A 21977-nucleotide genomic window follows, 5' to 3' on the forward strand; every position below is an offset into this window, starting at 1 on the left:
AGACAGTGATTTTATTTCCTTCAGATATATAATCAGAAGTGGAATTGATTGGTCATATGGTAGCTCTATTTTTGATTTTTTTGAAATTAATATTTATTGGAATATAGTTGCTTTACAATGTTGTGTTAGTTTCTACTGTACAGCAAAGTGAATCAGCTATATGTACACGTATATCCCCTCTTTTTGGATTTCCTTTCCATTTAGGTCACTACAGAGCATTGAGTAGAGTTCCCTGTGCTGTACAGTAGGTTCTCATTAGTTACCTATTTTATACATAGTAGTGTATATATGTCAATCCCAATCTCCCAATTCATCCCACCTCCCCTTCCCCTCTTGGTAACCATAAGTTTGTTTTCTACATCTGTGACTGTATTTCTGATTTGCAAATAAGTTTATCTGTATCATTTTTCTAGATTCTACATTTAAGTAATATTATATGATATTTGTTTTTCTTTCTTACTTACTTCATTCTGTATGAGAGTCTCTAGGTCCATCCACATCTCTGCAGATGGCTCAATTTCGTTCCTTTTTATGGCAGAGTAATATTCCATTGTATATATGTAACACATCTTCTTTATCCATTTCTCTGTTGATGGACATTTAGGTTGCTTTCATGTCCTAGCTACTGTAAATAGTGCTGCAATGAATATTGGGGTGCAAGTGTATTTTAGAATTATGGTTTTCTCTGGGTATACGACCAGGAGTGAGATTGCTGGGTCATATGGTAGTTTTATTTTTAGTTTTTTAAGGAACCTCCACACTGTTCTCCATAGTGGCTGTACCAATTTACATTCCCCCCAACAGTGTACGAGGGTTCCCTCTTCTCCAAACCCTCTCCAGCGTTTATTGTTCGTAGATTTTTTGATGAAGGCCATCCTGACCGGTGTGAGGTGATACCTCATTGCAGTTTTGATTTGCATTTCTCTAATAATTAGCAATGCTGAGCATCTTTTCATGTGCGCCTTGGCCATCGGTATGTCTTCTTTGGAGAAGTGTCTATTTAGGTCTTCTGCCCATGTTTTGATTGGGTTGTTTGTTTTTTCTGATATTGAGCTGCATGAGCTGTTTGTATATTTTGGAGATTAATTCCTTGTCAGTTGCTTCATTTGCAAATATTTTCTCTTATTCTGAGGGTTGTCTTTTCATCTTGTTTATGGTTTCCTTTGCTGTGCAAAAGCTTTTAAGTTTAATTAGGTCCCATTTGTTTGTTTTTGTTTTTATTTTCATTACTCCAGGATGTGGATCAAAAAAGATCTTGCTGTGATTTCTGTCAAAGAGTGTTTTGCCTATGTTTTCTTTTAAGAGCTTTATAGTGTCCAGCCTTACATTTAGGTCTTTAATTCATTTTGAGTTTATTTTTGTGTATGGTGTTAGAGAATGTTCTAATTTCACTCTTTTACATGTAGCTGTCCAGTCTTCCCAGCACCATTTACTGAAGAGACTGTCTTTTCTCCATTGTATATTCTTGTCTCTTTTGTCATAGTTTAGGTGCCCATACATACATGGGTTTATCTCTGGGCTTTCTATCCTGCTCCATTGATCTATATTTCTTAAGGAACCATCAAAGTGTTTTCCATAGTCATTTACCAATTTATACTACCACCAACAATGCACTAGGGTTCCCTTTTCTCTATATCCTCACCAACACTTGTTATTTCTTTTCTTTTTGATAATAGCCAGCCTAATAGCAGTGAAGTAATATCTCAAAGTGGTTTTGATTTGCATTTCTCTGATGACTAGTAATGCTTAGGATCTTTTCACATACTTTTTGGCCTTGTGCATGTCTTCTTTATAAAACGTCTATTCAAGTCTTTTGCCCATTTTTAAAATCAGATTATTTGTGTCTTTGCTATTGAGTTGTATGGGTTCTTATATATTTTATATTTTAACCACTTTATCAGATAAAGAGGTTGCCTCTTTATTCTGTTGATTGTTTCTTTTGCTATGCAGAAGCTTCGTAGTTTTACACAGTCCCACTTTATTCATTTATTTATTGCTTTTATTGCTTGTGCTTTTGGTGTCATATCCAACAAGTCATTGCTAAGACTGATATCAAGGAGATTTTTCCCTATATTTTCTTCCAGGAATTTTAGAGTTTCAAATCTTACATTTGAGTCTTTAATCCATTTGGAATTAATTTTTGTGAGTGCTATAAGAATCCAGTTTTATTCTTTTACATGTGCATATCCAGTTTTTCCAGCACCATTTATTGAAAAGTCTATCCTTTCTTTATTGAGTATTCTTGACTCCCTTGTCAAATATTAGTTGACCATATATGCATGGGTTCACTTCTGGGTTCTCAATTCTGTTCCACTGGTCTATGAATCTGCTCTTTTGCCAGTACCCTACTGTTATGATTACTCTAGCTTTTTAGTATAGTTTGAAATCAGAAAGTGTGATGCCAAATACATAAAACTCTGATTTTGATTTTGATTTTATATGAAAGTTGTAGGGGACTGACAATATGCTACATTTGTTTGTCAGTTTGCAAGTACTGATGTTTATGTATTTTCATGAGTGTTCCCTAGTTTATTTCATAAATTTCTTATGATTCTTTGTCAAAAAAAATTAAAAAGAAAGTGTGAAGCCTCCAGCTTTGCTCTTTTTCTCTCAAGATTGGTTTGGCTCTGCAGGATCTTTTGTGAAAGTTATTAAGCACACACATGATGATACTACATTATAATTTTAATACATTTGTATTTCAAGTGTAGAGAAGGGAATTAATAGTAATCCTTGCTTCATGCTATAGTATACTATCAACTTGGGACCACTGGTTTCTTCTCATTTCATACCAGCATCCTCCCACCCCAAGGTAACATTCAGGCTACCTTGCTAATCATCCACTTAATAACATGTAATATAGTTTAAATACAATGCCACCTAATTATTGTGAGTTAGTTTTTTTACTTTATTAAAAGGTATCACATACAGAATTCCATATAATTTGTATAATCACTCCCCCCTCAGGGAGGAAAAGCTTAACTCCTCCCTCCTTATATGGAAGCTATACTTAGTGACTGGCTTCCAAAGAGTACAGTATGAAAAGGGAAAAACAGTAACTCTACAGAGGAGAAACCTGATAAACACTACCTCAGCCAGGGGATCAAGGTGAACATCGTCAGGGATAAGTAATGTTGATAGTATGTACCCTTGATAGGATGAGTTGAGAATGACACTTCACCTCTATGGTCTTCCTTCCAAAGACCATATCCCCAGTCTAGCTATGACAAAAATATCACACAAACACTGATTGAGAGGCACTCTACAAAATAACTGACCAATACTCTTCACAACTATCAAAGTTATCATAAACAAGAAAAGTCTGAGAAACTGTCATGGTCCAGAGAGAGCTAAAGAGGCATGAAAATAAAATGTGATGTAGTCTTCAAGGAAGAGTTTCTGGAAAAGAAAAAGAACATTAAGGAAAAAAAAAACTAATGCAATCTTAATAAAGTATGGGTTTTAGTTTTTGTTTTTTTATTTAAAAAAAAGCAAGCATATACTATATGTAATCTTTTGGGGCTTACTTTTCCCCCTTACTATGTTAAAGTTGACAAACTCTTCTCAGATCATCTCCACTAATTATTTACAGTCCCAAATGCAATGTAGAATAGAGACTGTAGACCACCTGTAGATTCAATCTTAATTATTTTCATTATCATCACCAAGACCCTTTTTTATACATGTTTATAATCATCACCATGAAATTTTAATATCACAAACATACTGTATAAATACTTGTATATTGTGTGCATATATACCCAGACCAGAATTTTCATTTTATGTATAAATGAAAAGGATATGATACATGAGAAGATTATACACACAAAAAAATAAGATTATTCCATCACAAGCAAGAGACAACTTTGCTCCCTTAAAGACAACATTCAGGACTTCCTAGGTGGCGCAGTGGGTAAGAATCCGCCTGCCAATGCAGGGGACATGGGTTCGATCCCTGCCCCAGGAAGATCCCACATGCAGTGGAGCAACTAAGCCTGTGTGCCACAACTATTGAGCCTGCGCTCTAAAGCCCGTGAGTCACAACTATTGAGCCCATGTGTCACAACTACTGAAGCCCATGTGCCTAGAGCCCGTGCACCACAATGAGAAATCCGCGCACTACAAGGAAGAGTAGCCCCCACTCGCCGCAACTAGAGAAAGCCCGTGTGCAGCAACGAAGACCCAACACAGCCAATAAAGTAAATAAACAAATAAATTTATTAAAAAAAAAAAAAAAAGACAACATTCACCCTGTTGCGAATGCATGCTGTAGATCAAGGGCTCTCCCACACGGACATAGTCAGACGTCTTCATTTCTTCCAAATTGAATAGGTGTAAAATGGAATTTTATTATAATCTTGATTCCCATTTCTCTGATCACTGCTGATATAAAACATTCCAATGATTAATCATATCATTTGCTCTTCTGTGAAATGTGTGCTGATACATTTTTCTCGTTTCACATTGGTTGACTGTGCTTTCCTTACAGATTCGTAGGAGCTCAGTATACAATCTTTCTGGCTGTACATATTGCAAACATATATTTTAGGCCTGCATTTTGTCATTTTACTTTCTACAAAGCACCCTTACATGGGCAAAAAATACTCTTAATTTTACTATATTTGCATGTACCTATCTTCTCTTACATGACTGCAGCTCTTTGTATTTATTTTATATTTTCTCTCTATTTACCTGTTTTTAACTAATGAGAAGTAGCTTATACTCCTAGGCACAATAGATGCAAACTACATTTACTCTCTGAAAATGTTTTTCCTTTGAATTTTTTCCTTGAGCTGAAACTTTCAGAGGAGTTTGTTGAATTGGATCATATGTTTACATTAAAATCATGAGAAAAATCCTGCTTTCCACACAGCACCATGCTGTGTGTATATTTTGTTTTACTTTATTTTATTGCCCCAGCTTTATTGAGATATCATTTGCTTATAATACTGTGCAAGTGTAAGGTGTATACAACATAATGGTTTGAATTCATATATATATTGTGAAATAATTACCACAATAAAGCTAACTAACACATCCATAACCTCATGTAACTGCTTTTTTTTTTTTTTTTTTTGGATGGTAAGAACATGTGAGATCTAGTCTACAAGCAACTTTCAAGTATATCATACAATATTGTTAATTACAGTCAACATGCTATATATTAGATCTCCAGAATGCATTAACTTTATAATTTGAAATTTGAATCCTTTGACCATCATCAGTCCATTTCTACCACTCTCTAGTCCCTGGCAACCACCATGCTATTCTCTGTTTCTATGAGTTTAGCTTTTTTTAAAAAATTCCACACAGAAGTGAGATCATACAGTATTTGTCTTCTCTGACTTATTTCACTTAACATAATGCCCTCAAGGACCATCTATGTTGTTACAAATGGCAGAATTTCCTTCCTTCTTTTTATGACTGAGTAATATCCATTGTGTGTATGTGTATGTGTACATATACATATACACACAGATTTCCTTTATCCACTTATCTATCAATGAACACTTAAGTTGTTTCCATGTCTTCGCTATTGTGCATAACACCGCAGTGAACATTGGGCTGCAGATCTCTCTGCAAAATAGTAATTGCATTCTCTTTGGGTATACACCCAGAACTGAGATTACTGGATCATATAGTAGTTCTATTTTTAATTTTTTGGGGAGCCTCCAAAGTGTTTTCCATAGTGGCTCTACCAATTTACATCCCCACTGACAGTGCACATGCCTTCTCTTCTCTCGTCATCCTTGCCAACACTTGTTATCTCTTGCCTTATAAAAGCTATTCTAATAGATGTGAGGTGATGTCTCATTGCAGTTTTGATTTGCATTTACTTGATGATTAGTGATGTTGAGCATCTTTTTATATACCTGTTAGCCATTAAGTATGTATTCTTTGGGAAAATGTCTATTCAGGTCATCTGCCCATTTTTAATCAGATTTGTTGTTTTGCTATGGAGTTCTATGAGGTCCTTTCAATTGTGGACCATATATAATAAGTAGTTTGCAAATACCTTCTCCCACTTCATAGGTTGCCTCATTTTGTGATTATTTCTTTGCTGTGCAAAAGATTTTTAGTTTCATGTATTCCCATTTGTTTCATGTATTCCCATTTGTTTATTTTTGCTTTTGTTGCTTATGCTTTTGGTGTCCTATCCAACAATTCAATGCCAAGATTAACGTCAAGGAATTTTCCCCATGTTTTCTTCTAGGAGTGTTATAGTTTCAGGTATTTTATTTCAGTTCTTAATCCATTTTGAGTTAATTTCTGTGGTTGGTGTAAGATAGTGGCCCAGTTTCATTCTTTTTCATGTGAATATCAGTTTCCCCAACATCTTTTACTGAAAAGATTGTTCTTTCCCCAGCTAGTATTCTTGGCTCCCTTGTCAAATATTAATTGACAAGATATGTATGGGTTTCTTTCTGGGCTTTCAATTCTATTCCATTGGTCTATATATCTGTTTTTATGCCAGTACCTTACTGTTCTGATTACCATAGTTTGGTAGAATACTTTGAAATCAGGAAATGAAACCTCCACCTTTGTTTTCTCTCGAAATTGCTTTGGCTATATCTGGTATTTAGAGGTTCCACACAAACTTTAGAAGTGCTTTTCTTCTTTTTTGTGAAAAAAAAAATGCCACTGCAATTCTGATAGGGATTCCAATAAATCTAAAGATGTCTTTGGATAGTATGGACATTTTAACAGAATTAATTCTTCCAATTCATGAAAAGAGGATATCTTTCCATTATTTGTCTTCTTCAATTTTTTTATCAACATTATAGTTTTTAGTGAATAGATCATTCACCTTCTTGGTTAAACTAACCAATACAGAGCTATACCTACTCTATCTGGCCCATACACCCCAGGAGAAAATACCCCTCTGTCCTAATCATCTCAGGACCAAGAAACTAGGTACAGCCCCTATAGCCCAAAAACCACTGAAATTATTCAGAGTAACCAGTCCTAAACTGTTCATCCTGCTCTACCTTACCATTCTCACAGAGATCCCAACAAAGGCCTAGTGCTTTTTCCTTGCTTTATTAGTTTGTTTTCTTGGTGCCATGAATGTCTTTTTTTTTTTTTAAGAAATTTTATTGAGATACAGTTAACATACAATAAACTGCATATATTTAGAGCATACAATTTGGTATCCCAATCTCCCAATTCATTACCCCCCCCCAACCCTCCCCACTTTCCCCACTTGGTGTCCATATGTTTGTTCTCTACATCTGTGTCTCTATTTCTGCCTTGCAAACCAGTTGATCTGTACCATTTTTCTATATTCCGTATATATGTGTTAATATACGATATCTGTTTTTCTTTTTCTGACTCACTTCACTCTGCAGGACCGTCTCTAGGTCCATCCATGTCTCTACAAATATCCCAGTTTCATTGCTTTTTACAGCTGAGTAATATTCCATTGTATATATGTACCACATCTTCTTTATCCATTCATCTGCTGATGGATATTTAGGTTGCTTCCATGTCCTGGATATTGTAAACAGTGCTGAAATGAACACTGGAGTGTATGTGTCTTTTTGAATTATGGTGTTCTCTGGGTATATGCCCAGCAGTGGGATTGCTGGGTCATATGGTAACTCCATTTTTAGTTTTTCAAGGAACCTCCATATTGTTTTCCATAGTGGCTGTATCAATTTACATTCCCACCAACAGTGCAAGAGCGTTCCCTTTCCTCCACACCCTTTCCAGCATTTACTGTTTGTAGATTTTCTGATGATGCCCATTCTAACTGGGGGGAGGTGATATGTCACTGCAGTTTTGATTTGCATTTCTCCAATAATTAATGGTGTTGAGCAGCTTTTCATGTGCCTCTTGGCCATACGAATGTCTTCTTTGGCAAAATGCCTATTTGGGTCTTCTGCCCATTTTTTGATTGGGTTGTTTGTTTTTTTGATATTGAGCTGGATGAACTGTCTATATATTTTGGAGATTAACCCTTTGTCTGTTGATTCGTTTACAAATATTTTCTCCCATTCTCAGGGTTGTCTTTTCGTCTTGCTTATAGTTTCCTTTGCTGTGCAGAAGATTTGAAGTTTCATTAGGTCCCACTTATTTATTTTTGTTTTTATTTCCATTACTCTAGGGGGTGGATCAAAAAAGATCTTGCTGTTATTTATGTCGAAGAGTGTTCTTCCTATATTTTCCTCTAGGAGTTTTATAGTGTCTGGCCTTACAGTTAGGTCTTTAATCCATTTGGAGTTTATTTTTGTGTATAGTGTTAGGGAGTGTTCTAATTTCATTCTTTTACATGTAGCTGTCCAGTTTTCCCAGCACCACTTATTGAAGAGGCTGCCTTTTCTCCATTGTATATCCTTGCCTCCTTTGTCATAGATTAGTTGACCGTAGTTTATCTCTGGGCTTTCTATCCTGTTCCATCGATCTATATTTCTGTTTTTGTGCCAGTACCATACTGTCTTGATGACTGTAGCCTTGTAGTATAGCCTGAAGTCGGGAAGCCTGATTCCACCAACTCCATCTTTCCTTCTCAAGATGGCTTTGGCTATTTGGGATCTTTTGTGTTTCCATACAAATCGTAAAATTTCTTGTTCTAGTTGTGTGAGAAATGCCATTGGTAATTTGATCGGGATTGCACTGAATCTGTAAATTGGGTAGTATATTCATTTTCACAGTGTTGATTCTTCCAATCCAAGAACATGGTATATCTCTCCATCTGTTTGTGTCTTCTTTGATTTCCTTCATTAGTGTCTTATAGTTTTCTGAGTGCAAGTCTTTTAGCTCCTTAGGTTTATTCCTAGCTATTTTATTCTTTTTGTTGCAATGGTGAATGGGATTGTTTCCTTAATTTCTCTTTCTGGTCTTTCACTGTTAGTGTATAGAAATGCAAGAGATTTCTGTGTTAATTTTGTATCCTGCAACTTAACCAAATTCATTGATTAGTTAGAGTAGTTTTCTGGTGGCATCTTTAGGATTTTCTTTGCGTAGTATCATGTCATCTGAGAACAGTAACAGTTTTACTTCTTTTCCAATTTGTATTCCTTTTATTTCTTTTTCTTCTCTGATTTCTGTGGTAAGGACTTCCAAAACCAAATTGAATAGTAGTGGAGAGAGTGGACATCCTTGTCTTGTTCCTGAGCTTAGAGGGAATGCTTTCAGTTTTTCACCATTGAGAATTATGTTTGCTGTGGGTTTGTTGTATATGGCCTTTATTATGTTGAGGTAGGTTCCCACTATGCAGCTTTCAGTCCTTATTTGGTAGGTAAAGTCCCTTCCCTGTGAGCTCCCTGAGCTAATGGGTTTACCTGCAGAATCACAGTTATGCTGGATTGGAGCCAGTTTAAGGCTGTCTTTGGGTGTGCTGTGGCATCCCTGGATGGCATGCATGTTAACAGGGGTTTGGACAGGCATCTATCCTGTCTGTTCCTTGGGTGAATGGGACTGCTTCCAGTGGCTTGTTGAGTAGGATGGCACTGGGATAGGGATCTGCTTCAGGGTCCTTAGTTGGGTCCTTAGTCAGCAGCCTGACACCAGATACATGGACAGACAGGAGTGTCTTCCACTGGGTCCTTGGACCTGCAGGACTGCTGGCAGAGTGTAGCTGTGAGGACCCTTTCAGTACTTTAGGGGTGCCAATGGGATTGTCTTCTGTCCAGTCTCTGGGCCAGCAGGACTGTTGGTAGACTGCTGCTGGGATATGCTGGAGTCCAGTTACCACGCATTTTCAGAATTTACAGCCTGACTGAGTTGGTGGGCTTCCTCTAGGGCTCCCAGACTGGCTGAGAAGAGTTGGAGCTAGTTCACAGGTCATGGCTGGAAGTGAGGTCTATGTGCCTATTACCCGACCCATGAATGGGAAGGATTCCCCCCAAGTCCCTTGGTGTATGGTGCTGGTGACAGGATCAAGCCAAATTGAGCTGTGTACCAGTCCTCAGGGGCATGGAGCCGTTCCCATGACATCAGTGATTCAGGCACCTAGATGTTGGCCTGCAATCTAAACATGGCTCGTCTCCATATTGGACTGCACTGGGGTTTCATAGCCTCCTACCTGGATCCCGAAGCTCCCACAGAATCACTTCTGTAAATGTTTGGATGCCAAATTACTGTTGTTCAGAAAGACTATGAAGGGGAGATGTTTTATTCAGTCATCTTGCTGATGTCACTCCTTCCTCCCTCTTTGCAATCTTTGAACAACATTTCCTACCATATGATATAAAGAATTTTATAATTTTCCACATTAAGGTCTTATACATCTTTTGTTAAATTATTCCTAAATCCTTAATAATCTCTGATACACATGTAAATGGTACAGTTTTTTAAACACTGTGGTTGTTTACTGCTGTTGTATGCACATGCAATTGATTTTCTATGTTAATCCAGACACTTCCGTAAACACTTCTTTCAGATTTTCTTTGCAAATCATCATGTAAATGACAGTTTAATCCTACATTTGGTCCCATATACTTTAAATGTCTATTTATTGCCATATCATATTTAATATCGAACTGCATTTGGGAATAATGGGCATTTTTTCTTTTTCCTAATTTTAAAGAAAATACTTCTAACATTTTCCCATTTAAAATGTGTGTTCATTCAGTTTGTATAGATATAATTCAACAGCTTAATAAAGTTTAGTTATTTTTCTAATTTTACTAAGTTTTTAAAATTCTAAAACAGTGTTGACAAATATTCTTTCTACATCTTTTGAGATGATAATTTTTAAATATTTTAATCAGTTAATATGTTAAATTTAATTCTGCTTTGTCTAATATTAAACCATCAATGCCTACCTGGTATATCCCAACTAAACCATAATGACAACTTTTTACTGCATTTAATACATTTTTAGCTATTAATTTTTTGGTAAATTTCCATAATTTAAGGAAAGTATGTCTATTCTCTAACAGATTATCAAATTGAAGATAGTAGACATAGTTTCCTTAAATTGTGGAAATTTACCAGAAAATAGCTAATTAAGCAAACATTATGACTACAGAAATTCCACCATAAAGATTTTCTGAGATTAAATCCTCTGAACTTAAGATAATAAAACTAAAAATCAATAATAAAAGATAATGTCTAAATAAATCTACCATACTGAAATAAGAATCCTTATCTAAATAATCCTTTGATAAAAGAGAACATTAAAATGAAAAGAAAAAATATATAATAATGAAAGCAAAAGTAAATTAGATTGAAAACTATGCAAAAGTTTGAAACATAATTTTTAAAGTAAAAAATAAATAAATCAACCAAGCATTCAACTAATGGATTCAGAAACAAAAGCTTAACAAAACAAGAAAAACCTTAGGTAAATTAAAATAATCATGCAGATATGCAAATTTACATGCAGATATTGATGAATGAATGTAAAGTGTATATTTATTTATTAATTTAATAGTACAGTATTTATGAGTTGCAATTTTGAATACATCTAAACTACACAAAACTGGAACAGCAAACCTATGTAACACCTAGATATCACATCATAAACTGCTTTGAAAATAATTATATGTAACTCAAAATTCTGATGGTATAAAGTCAAATCCTTGGCAAATTTAATTGAGGAACAAAAATGGGACAAAATTCTAAGAATTAAAAATAAAATGTACAGATAAGCACAGACATCAAAAGAATTACATTATTGTAAGACACTATTTTACGTCCCTCCATGCCAATATTTTTTCAAATCTAGAGGAAAATAAGGATTTTCAATCAATATATAAATTACAAAAATGATAAGGAAGAAAATAATGAGACCAATAAGTAATACTAAAGATATTATCAAACATTTATTAAGACCCCCTCTATTACAAGATAATTTTACAGCAACAATATCACACTTTTTTAAATTATTTGCTCCTTGATGGAATCATTAATGTTTGGACTATTTAAGGATATAGGTGTAAGAATTAAGGTGTAATACTTTGTACCACCCCTTCATATAATTATTTGGGCAAAGCCAATAATTTATATTACTATAGCACTTTCAATTCTCATTTACAAAGATTGGACTATGGCAAACTCGACAATGATTTGGAGAAAACAAATTTCGTAGCAATTTCAATAGTGTCTCTTTCTGCTTCACCCAGATATATAGATGGATATATAGATTTTCATATACATATTCATATATATTTTCAGATATTACATTAACATATTTAATGTGTGTATTTATTTAGTAGTATTGAATTCATTAGTTGTAATTTTGAATACACTTAAGCAAAACAAAACAGAAACAACTTCTGTAACAAATAGATATCATACCATAAAATAAGTACGAAGGAATATAAAATATCTACATTGATTTTTAATTCATGTTTTTAAATCTATTGATGTTAAAAATAAAATAAACTTCAACCTTCAAAATTGTAGACGAATTTAGTTGAAACTATCCCATAACAAATTATTGAGTACATTGATTTTACTCTAGTCTACAGCTTTATAGGTGGCTGGAGGTCAGTGAAAAGATTTTTTTCTGAACAATATCCTTTTCACAGCATTTTTTACCTCCCTATTCCTTAGACTATAAATCAGAGGATTCAACATAGGGATGATAAGAGTATAGAACACAGCTATAATCTTGCTTTTCTCTGGTGAAGAGATGGCCCCAGGTTGGGCATACATGAAGAACACAGTTCCATAGAACAAACTCACCACAGTGATGTGAGAGCTACAGGTGGAGAAGGTCTTATTCCTGCCACAGGTTGAGGGGATCTTTAGGACAGTGGAGAGGATGTACGCATAGGAAACCAGAATGACAGCTGTGGTGGTGATGATGATGAGAGCAGAGAGAATAAACAGTATAATCTCATTCACAAAGGTGTCGACACAAGAGATCTTGATCAGGGCTGGGACATCACAGAAAAAGTGGTCCAATCTGTTTTCCCCACAGAAACGCAGACTGAAGGTGAAACCTGTTTGTATCATGGAGTTGATGCACCCACAGATATAGGACCCAATCACCAAACGAACACAAGCCTTCTGGGACATACAAACAGTATAGAGGAAAGGTGAGCGAATGGCTGAGAAGCGATCATAAGCCATGACAGCTAGAAGAAAGCCTTCAGTCCCAATGAAGAGAGCAAAGAAAAAGAACTGTGTTGCACAGCCATTGTAAGAAATTTGCTTGCCCCTGGACAAGAAAGTAGCCAGAGTTTTGGGAGCAATGACTGTGGAGTAACAGAGATCTAAATAGGACAAATTTCTGAGAAAGAAATACATAGGTGTATGAAGTCTGGAGTCTGTTTTAATGACAACTAACATGCTGATATTTCCCGCCACAATGACCATGTAGATAAGTAAGAAGAGTAGAAATAAGGGAATCTGTACTTCTGGAGATGTTCTGAATCCTAGCAGAATAAACTCAGTCACTTCTGAGTAATTCCTATTCAGCTCATTCTTCATAGCTGAGACCTAGCTGAGAAAACAAGTGGATGATCTTGATCCCAATGGAAAGCCTTGTTAAATTTTGGGGTTTTTTTAATTGAAGTATACTTGATGTACAATATAAGTTACAGGTGTATAATACAGTGATTCACAATTTTTAAGGTTATACTCTATTTACAGTTATAAAACATTAGATATATTCCCTATGTTGTACAATACATTCTTGTAACTTATTTTATATATAATAGTTTGTACCTCTTACTCCCCTATCCCTATATTTCTCCTTCCCCTTCCCTCTCCCCAATGGCAACCACTAGTTTGTTCCTTATATCTGTGAGTCTACTTCTTTTTTGTTACGGTCACTACTTTGTTGTATTTTTTAAGATTCCACATGTAAGTGATATCATATAGCATTTGTTTTTCTCTCTCTGATATTTCACTTAGCATAATACCCTCCAAGTCCATCCATGTTGCTGCAAATGAGAGAAAAAATGCTAATAGAAGATGAGATTCTTTTGGCAACAAATCTGACAGAAAAACTCTACTTTTGGAAGTACCAGTACCAAAATATATTACATATTGTTTTTTCTAATATGAAGGTGAGTCAAAAATTATCCACACTCTGGTTATATTAAAACTTCTATAAATTCTGCAACCAGAGTGCGGGTAATTTTTGACTCATCCTCATATATTCAATGTCAATGATATAAGAAATGTAGGTGGATAAAGGACATCTGGGACAGTGATGTTATGAGTCATTTTATGTCATTTGTTTAGAGCTTTGGAATCAGATGGACTGAGTCCAAATTTCACCTCCTTCGGTCTAAGAGAATCTAGGATCACTACTTACATTTTCAATGCCTTGGAGTCCTCTTCTATGAAATGGGAAGTACTAATAATCCCTACTTTATAGGATTGTTGTGTGAATAATGTGAAACTGAGTGTGAAAGCAATATTTGCAGTTACTGGAACATCTTAAATGCATAATAAATGTTAGTCAAATAAGTCACCAAGCAAACAGGCAGCTAAAAAAATTACTTTTGTTTTGGGAATGAATATCAGGTGAAAACTTCAGTCAATTTCTTTTCCCACTACAAAATGCAGTTAATTTGGCTGTCATAAAACAATCTGCTAAATAAAAGATATTAGGAAACATGGGATTACTGTTTCATGAGGTGGAATGAAGCACCAGCCCTAAAGAAAGTCATCTGAAATGATAAATGATAAATCAACTCTTACCTCCTATACTAACCACACACTCTTCAACCTCTACTGCCTACTCCATTTACTACTGAATTCTGATTGCTAGTAGCTCTGCTCCCTTTTTGGCAGCCAAACTCCAGCACATCTTTTTCCTATTAATTCATCTCAGATACATAAATTATTCTGTTTATGTAGAAGCAAAATTTATGATTGAAGTACAAGATTAACTTTCCTGGGCTTCCTAGGTGGCACAGTGGTTAAGAATCCACCAGCCATTGCAGGGGACATAGGTTTAATCCCTGCTACAGGAAGATCCCACATGCCGTGGAGCAACTAAGCCTGTGAGCTACAACTGTTGAGCCCATGTGCTGCAACTACTGAAGCCCACGCACCTGGAGCCCATGCCCTGCAACGAGAGAAGCCATGGCAATGAGGAGCCTGTGCACCACAACAAAGAGTAGCCCCCGCTTGCCGCAACTAGAGAAAGCCGAGTGCAGCAACAAAAACCCAACATAGCCAATAAATAAATAAATAAATTTATAAAAAAGAAAAAAAAAACTTTCCTAAGAAGTGTTTTTTTCTTTGTATATATTGTTAAACAGACTAACAAATACATAAAGCAAACAAAATCTGTGTTGCACAGGTTTTGCTTTTTGCTTTTTAAAATAACTATCAATGCTTAATATCAAACACTAAAGGTGTATGTGGATAAAACATCAATGATTTTTAATATATCTGAAAAATTAAATCCAAGTGGAAAAGAAGAAATTTTATGTTATAAATTTGTGTCCATTACTATCTTTAATTTCTGAAATATCAAAAACAATCTTCCCATCAAGGAAATTAGTATCATATTTGAAGCCACATTTTAATTTGGACATTTTTATAAAATCAAAATTACAATAGTCAGAAAAAGTGAAACTAATTTAGCTTCTGTTACTATGTTTTTAGAAAGTGAAAAATGTCTTATTAGTTAAAAGTGTGGAATTTAATTCACATATATCTAAGTTTTAATCTATGTCCTGCCACTCACTAGATAAGTAATCTTGGGCAAATTGTTCATATTCCATGAAACCTCTGTTTTCTCATCAGCACAATATGTTTTAGAACATCTATCCCATAGGATGGTATTGAAAGTGATGTATATAAATTAAGTTGAATAGAAAATAGAAAGTGCTCATTAAGAGTGGATATATAAGAGATTGAACAGAAAAAAATTTATAAATTAAGAAATCTATCTTTAGAAAAAAATGTGATTTTTAAAAATCAGGTACCTTACTTGAGATCCACAAGATATCAAAAGAAGCTTCATTGAAGAATTTTAGTAGCTCATTGTTCCTTTAATGGAAGTAGTCAACTGCAAACGTGTTCAACAGTATACATTAGATTTATTCAACTGAGTGCACTCAGTAAGTAGACCTATTTGTCTCATGTACTTCATTTTTACTTACTACAACCAAAAGAGAATCCAGACTCACTCTTCAGTTTGACATCAAGAAATATCCTACTCTTTATATTATGCAAATACAAACTAAAAATCCCTCCTACATATTTCATACCATAAGTTCTAAATCCTTTGATCTAGCCATGTAGTTATTCTTAAAAACAAGAACACAAATTAGAAATATATATATATATATATAAACGTGCGGTCTTTCTGAAAAGTATAAAGGGCCCTGGAGGTCAATTAGGTCAGTGTTTGCCAAACTTCCCTATAACTCAGAATCAGCTGGGGAGGTTTTTGTTTTGCTTCACTTTTAATATTGATTTCTAGATCACACCTCACTCTTAATTAGTCTCAATATTGAAAATTGCCTACTGAGATGAGTGCAGGGAGCATTCATTTATTTTTTAAGATTCTCAGAAGTTTGAGGACCAGTGGATTTGGTCTTCTTATTGCTTCCTGGCAGAATCGCAATATTCTCACTCAAAGTCAAAGTTATTATTAATTATAAATATTCTTCTGGAAGGATATTTTTCACCCTTCATTGCACTGCTTTACAAATATCACTTCCAGAAATTTCTGCCTTTGTTCAACACAGATGTATAATAAGTATAACTTATTTATTTCTTATTTTTCTGATGCCAATAGATACCAAAACTAGATCACTAAATGCTGCTTATATAAACCAGGCTCACCCCCAATTCCCAAACATTCCTTTAGTTTCTTTACAGTTCTACCTAATTAAAATCACTGCCTTTCTACTACTCAGGCAGATTGGAAAAGAAGCTTAACTTGATTTACAAAAGAGTTGACTTCTGATGCTGGCCAAGAAAAAGTAAAAGGAACCAGACTTACTCCACTACCTAAATCAGTAACAACAGAGAGTCTCTTTCTCTCACTCTCACTCTCACTCTGGCTCTCTCTCTCCTCCCTCTCTCTTTCTTCCCTCTGATACATACGCCACGTAGACACACATATACATACCAATATATATACATATATTTTTCAAGACATTGGAGAGTAGGTAATGAAGGACAGTGATTCCTGAAAGATGGGGAAGAAATGTGGCAAGCCCAATGACTGCCCCAGTTTATTTCACTGAGTAATTCAAAAAATTAAAATTATAGTTAAAAGCTATCCCACAAGAAAAAATCTAGCTCAGTTCACTGGTGAATTCTACCAAATACCTAAGTAAGACCTTAATAGCAATTCTACATAAACTTGTCCATGGAATTTAAATGAGGGAATGCCTCCTAATTTATTCTATGAAGCCAGTATAAAGTTGGTATTAAACCAGACAGAAACAGAGCAAAAGAAGAAAACTACAGGTCAATATATGCTGTGAATATTAATGCAAAATTTCTAAACAAAAATTTAGTAAATTCAACAAAGGATCAGAGGGATAATACACTATGACCAAGTAGACGTTATCCCAGGAATGCAAAGCTGGTTTAATGTTCAAAAAGAATGTAATTTATTATGTTAACAAGGTAGAAAGGAGAATATCTCTACACAAAACTAGACATTTATTCCTGATAACTCTCAGTGACTTTCCTCAGCCTGATAAAATGTATCTATGAAAAATCTAGGGGTAATATCACCCTTAATGATGAATGTCTGAAAGACTTTATCTGAAGATCAGGAATAAGACAAGGAGTTAGAGAATTTAAATACAATTGATATTAGTTGAGCAGAAGCCTGCAGAGGATTCAGCAATATGAACAATTTCACTGAAAGACGACTGTACTTTTTCAAATACCATATCATCTAACGACTTTCAATTTACTGGGACAACTATCGCAATGGTTTGGCCTAGTCTAGTCCCCTCTGATAATTGTGGGAACTACAAACTGTGGCTCAGACAGAATTTAGTGATACTATATCAAACCAAAGTTTCCCACACCAATTTGCAAAGATGATCGATAAATAGTTTAGAAAATTTTAGAATGATTTGTGTTAAAAACTTCGTCACTTAGTAAGTTTAATAAGAATATAAAAGGGAATCTTTTCTTTATTGATTTATTTACTGATATATGAGCACTTGTATAAATGATTACTGAACAAGCTGTTAAATATTTTGATTATCACCATTTTGGTATGCACTAAAGTAACTGAATCATAAGTCAAAACTCTTCCTATAATAAAAGCCCCTTGTCAGATGGCAACTCCTATTAGGTCTTGGAAACCTCAAAATAGGGAATAATCTCAGTGTTATAAATATCCTCTTCAGAATTAAAGAAAGGGGGAAAATCCACCATCTTTTAATGATGTTAAGACAAGTTTAAGTCCACAATGCGCCATGATTACTATGAGGAAACCAAATGATGCTTTGTCTTGGTGATGAACATACACATAACAATTCTAAATAAAATCCAGTAAAACCCTGTGAAAAGGTATCTCAGGATTAGACAAATTCAGATATAATATAACTGGCAAATATTTTCCATTTTATGTTCATCTCCTTTTTGAAACAAGGAATGAGATCTTACAGGACTTACGGAGAAAGAACCAAAGGAGGGGAGGAAAAACAAGACCGACAATGCCAGAGACCGACAATGTCATCTCAGGAGACAGGGAGGTGTTGGGGGTTTCGTACATTGCTAGTTATTTCCAGCTACTCCCCCCGCCCCACCCCGCAGGACTATATGATGGGGATGGAAACTAAGTAACTAGGAAGTAATTGGAATTCGTAACCATTCTGGAAGTTCCATTCTATCATAGTACCTAGAATCTTTGCTTTAGGTTTAGTCAGAGTTGACAACAGCCACCAGATGGCAGCAAACTGCAGCTGCATCAAGCATTTGCTTCTGGAGCAAGAACCCTCCAGGAATCCTGAGCAGTCCTGCACATCCTTACCTGGATCATATCATTCCATTTACTTTTTAATCAGATTCCTCATATTTTATAAACTCTTTTTCCTATTAATTTTAACTGTTTAAAGTCAAAGTGAGATTCTAAGCCCTTGGAAAGAATCAATGAAAATAAGATATAGTCTTTGTTAAGGAGACATTCACTTGCTACTGCAGAAAACAAAAATAAACAAATATGATCCATTTAAAATGCAACAGAAAATGTGACACAGTGCAGAGAAATATATGATTCTCATAGGTATTACCTGACTTTCAAGAATTAAAATATTTCTACATATGGGCATATAAAGTATATAATTTAAATATCTATAAAATTATAATGATCTCTATTTCTCATCTATTAAATGATATAATAATATTTTCTGGAAAAAACCTGTTACATTCTAGATCATTTGTCTATACATAAGAACAACTGACATATAAATAATTTTACAAGGCTCAACAAAGAATACTATTTCTAAAAGTAAAAGAGTTTTAATTATTTGTTGAATTTTAAAAGTCAAAAGATAAAAATGTGATACATTTGCTAATTACAGACACAAGTGATGCAATATAAGCTTATATTTCTCAAAGATGGAAACAGCAGAAGTACTGTTTTCTCTAAAACAACGTACCAAAAAAGGAATATGCATAGAATAAGAAAATATTAAAAAAATGACAAAAGTGAAGTGACAGAGATTTTAACAATGAATGTAAATAAGATATACTACCTTTATTTTAAGAGAATTACATTTGTGACAAGGGAAAGGAAACGATTTATAAAAATCACAGCTGTAAGAGATTTCATAGAAAAACTGAAATTCAAAACATAACATATATTGTGGATGATATACTACATTGTGGGTAAACACAATAGACTTCTCTTGAGTTTTCTAAATTCTGTTTGGCGGTTGGAGAAAAATTATAATCAGTCTTTTGTAGTTCTAAATGTATAATATATAGATTAAATATTTAAGAAAATTTTATTTTAAGCGGGAGAGGGTAAACAAACATAAACAGAGAGTAAATTCCTATATATAAATATCAGTGATGCATACAATTTAAGCTTATACTTCTCAAAGATGAAAGTGAATTGGTAATTATTTAATAGCAAAATACAAAAAAAGGAACATAGAACAAAGATATTAAAATGGTGAAGGTAAAGAACAATAACAGATCTTTACATTTAATGTAAATGAGATAAATCGCTCCCATTTCAAAATATAGTGTCTACTAAAGATGTGAGAGTGGAGGGCAAAGCTTAAGTTTTAAAAAGTCACAGCTATAAAATGCTACATAAAAAAGTTAAAAATTAAAGTTTTAATAAGATACACCATATAATTTTTTTAAAATAAGCACACAGCTCATCATAGTGATGTGAGACATTCTGTTTGTTTCTTCCCTACAATCTACAACCAGTAAAACATCCATAATTCAACAAAGGTGCCTCTGCCCAACACACCAGAATTCCACACATCTGCACATCTAAAGGTGGATGGGCTGGAAACACAGAGGAGGCAGAACCAGAGGATAAGGAGAGTTGGCGCATGTGATCCCAGAACCCCAGCTGAGCTCATGGTCCCAGAGAACCTGGTGGCTGCAGGGAAGGTGGCACACATGACTCAGACCTGCTGGAGGCAATAGCAACCGCAGCCAGAAGAAATCAGGCAGCAGCAGAGCCCACGACCCCATTTTTTTAGCCAAAGAGGGACCCATGACTCTGGCCCCCTGCCCACAGCAGCAGCACCTGTGAACTCAACAACTCCAGATGCAGCAGAGGAACCCATGACCACAGCTCCCCCAACACTCTTGCCCTCCCCCTGGGGTGGTGGAACCTGCATCCTAGGAGACCCCAAAGGTAGCCGAGGTGCCACCCAGCCCAAAACCCCAGGTGGCAACATTAGCTGCAGCAGCAGCAACACCACCAGCAGCAGCAAGGCACCAGTGACCCTGGATACACAGGCAGCAATACTGAGGGCACCAGGCAGCACCTCTGGCAGAGGTAGTGGAGGGTGGGAAGTGTCAAATCTCTAATATAACCAAAGGCAGCTCAGGTAAGAGAAACCAAAAACTGGTGCTATAGTAAGTAGCACCCACTGAAAACAAGAGAAAGACCTCTAATTACTAACCTGGTGAATCATTATAATCAAGTTTGTTTGTTTGCCTTTTTTTTTAAGTAGCTTTATCTAAAGAAGAAAGGTATTCACTACTTCAAATACACCAGCAGAAAAACAATTCATCAAACACCATGAAAAAACCACAGTAACCCTGTAGCATGAAATTAAGATAATTCTCCAGAAACCAAACTCAAAGCCACTTCATTTGTTACATAAACACATTTCTGGTTTCAACAGAAACATTTTTTAAAAAGACAGAAATGTAACTAAAGCCATCTAAAGGAAAAAAAGTTTGGAGAATAAACAACGATGAGCGTCTCATGAAGGGATATGATTCCTTATACTTCTTAGAGTAAACCCTCTACCAACTATGAAATCAAGTAATTCATGAATAAAGTATGAAAAGAAGCAAATATTTTTTTAACAGTAAGTAATTTTGCAACATGGTTAGCATTTCCTCACTATTTAGATCATGACTTTGCTAAGATGAACAAGTACTAGAAAAAAAAAAAAAAAGTAGCTTCTCTCTCTCTTTAGTTCTCCGTACTTTTTTACTGATTGAACTTGCCAACAAGTATACCCGTGCTGGGTCCTGAGAGAAATTCTCTCCTGCGGAGGAAAACCAGAGTAGTGGCCAATTCCCGCTGCAAGGGACCTAAATGTCTCTCTCACCAGCAGTGTGTTCTATATCATAACGCAAAAAGAAAAATCGGAGAAGAAATTAATTAGTAAACTCACCCGACCTTTGGAAGACTGGACAGGGCCCCTGGCCCGGCACCCGGCTCAGCTTGTCCGACGCCACCTGGAGCGAGGAGGAGCTGGCGCGGCGGCAGTGGCGCGCGGAGGCCGAGAGGGTCGGCCTCGTGCTGGAGCCGAGCGGCCTGATGCTCGACGTGAACCGGCGCCTGCGGCAGAACCCGCCGGAGACCCGCGGCCTCCAGGACGTGAACTGGCGGCTGCGCGACAGCCCGCGGCTGCGCGAGCTCTGCTGCTTCG

General features: G+C 35.5%; 1 protein-coding gene across 1 annotated transcript; it reads right to left on the reverse strand.

The window, feature by feature from the left end:
- Nucleotides 1–12438: 12438 nt before the first annotated feature.
- LOC130833611 (olfactory receptor 12-like) lies at nucleotides 12439–13386 on the reverse strand. Its single transcript, XM_057703388.1, has one exon. It carries the CDS (start codon nucleotides 13384–13386, stop codon nucleotides 12439–12441), a length of 948 nt encoding a protein of 315 aa, XP_057559371.1.
- Nucleotides 13387–21977: the final 8591 nt, after the last annotated feature.

This window comes from Hippopotamus amphibius, chromosome 12, assembly GCF_030028045.1.
Source record: "Hippopotamus amphibius kiboko isolate mHipAmp2 chromosome 12, mHipAmp2.hap2, whole genome shotgun sequence".
In the NCBI taxonomy this organism is placed as follows: Eukaryota; Metazoa; Chordata; class Mammalia; order Artiodactyla; family Hippopotamidae; genus Hippopotamus; species Hippopotamus amphibius.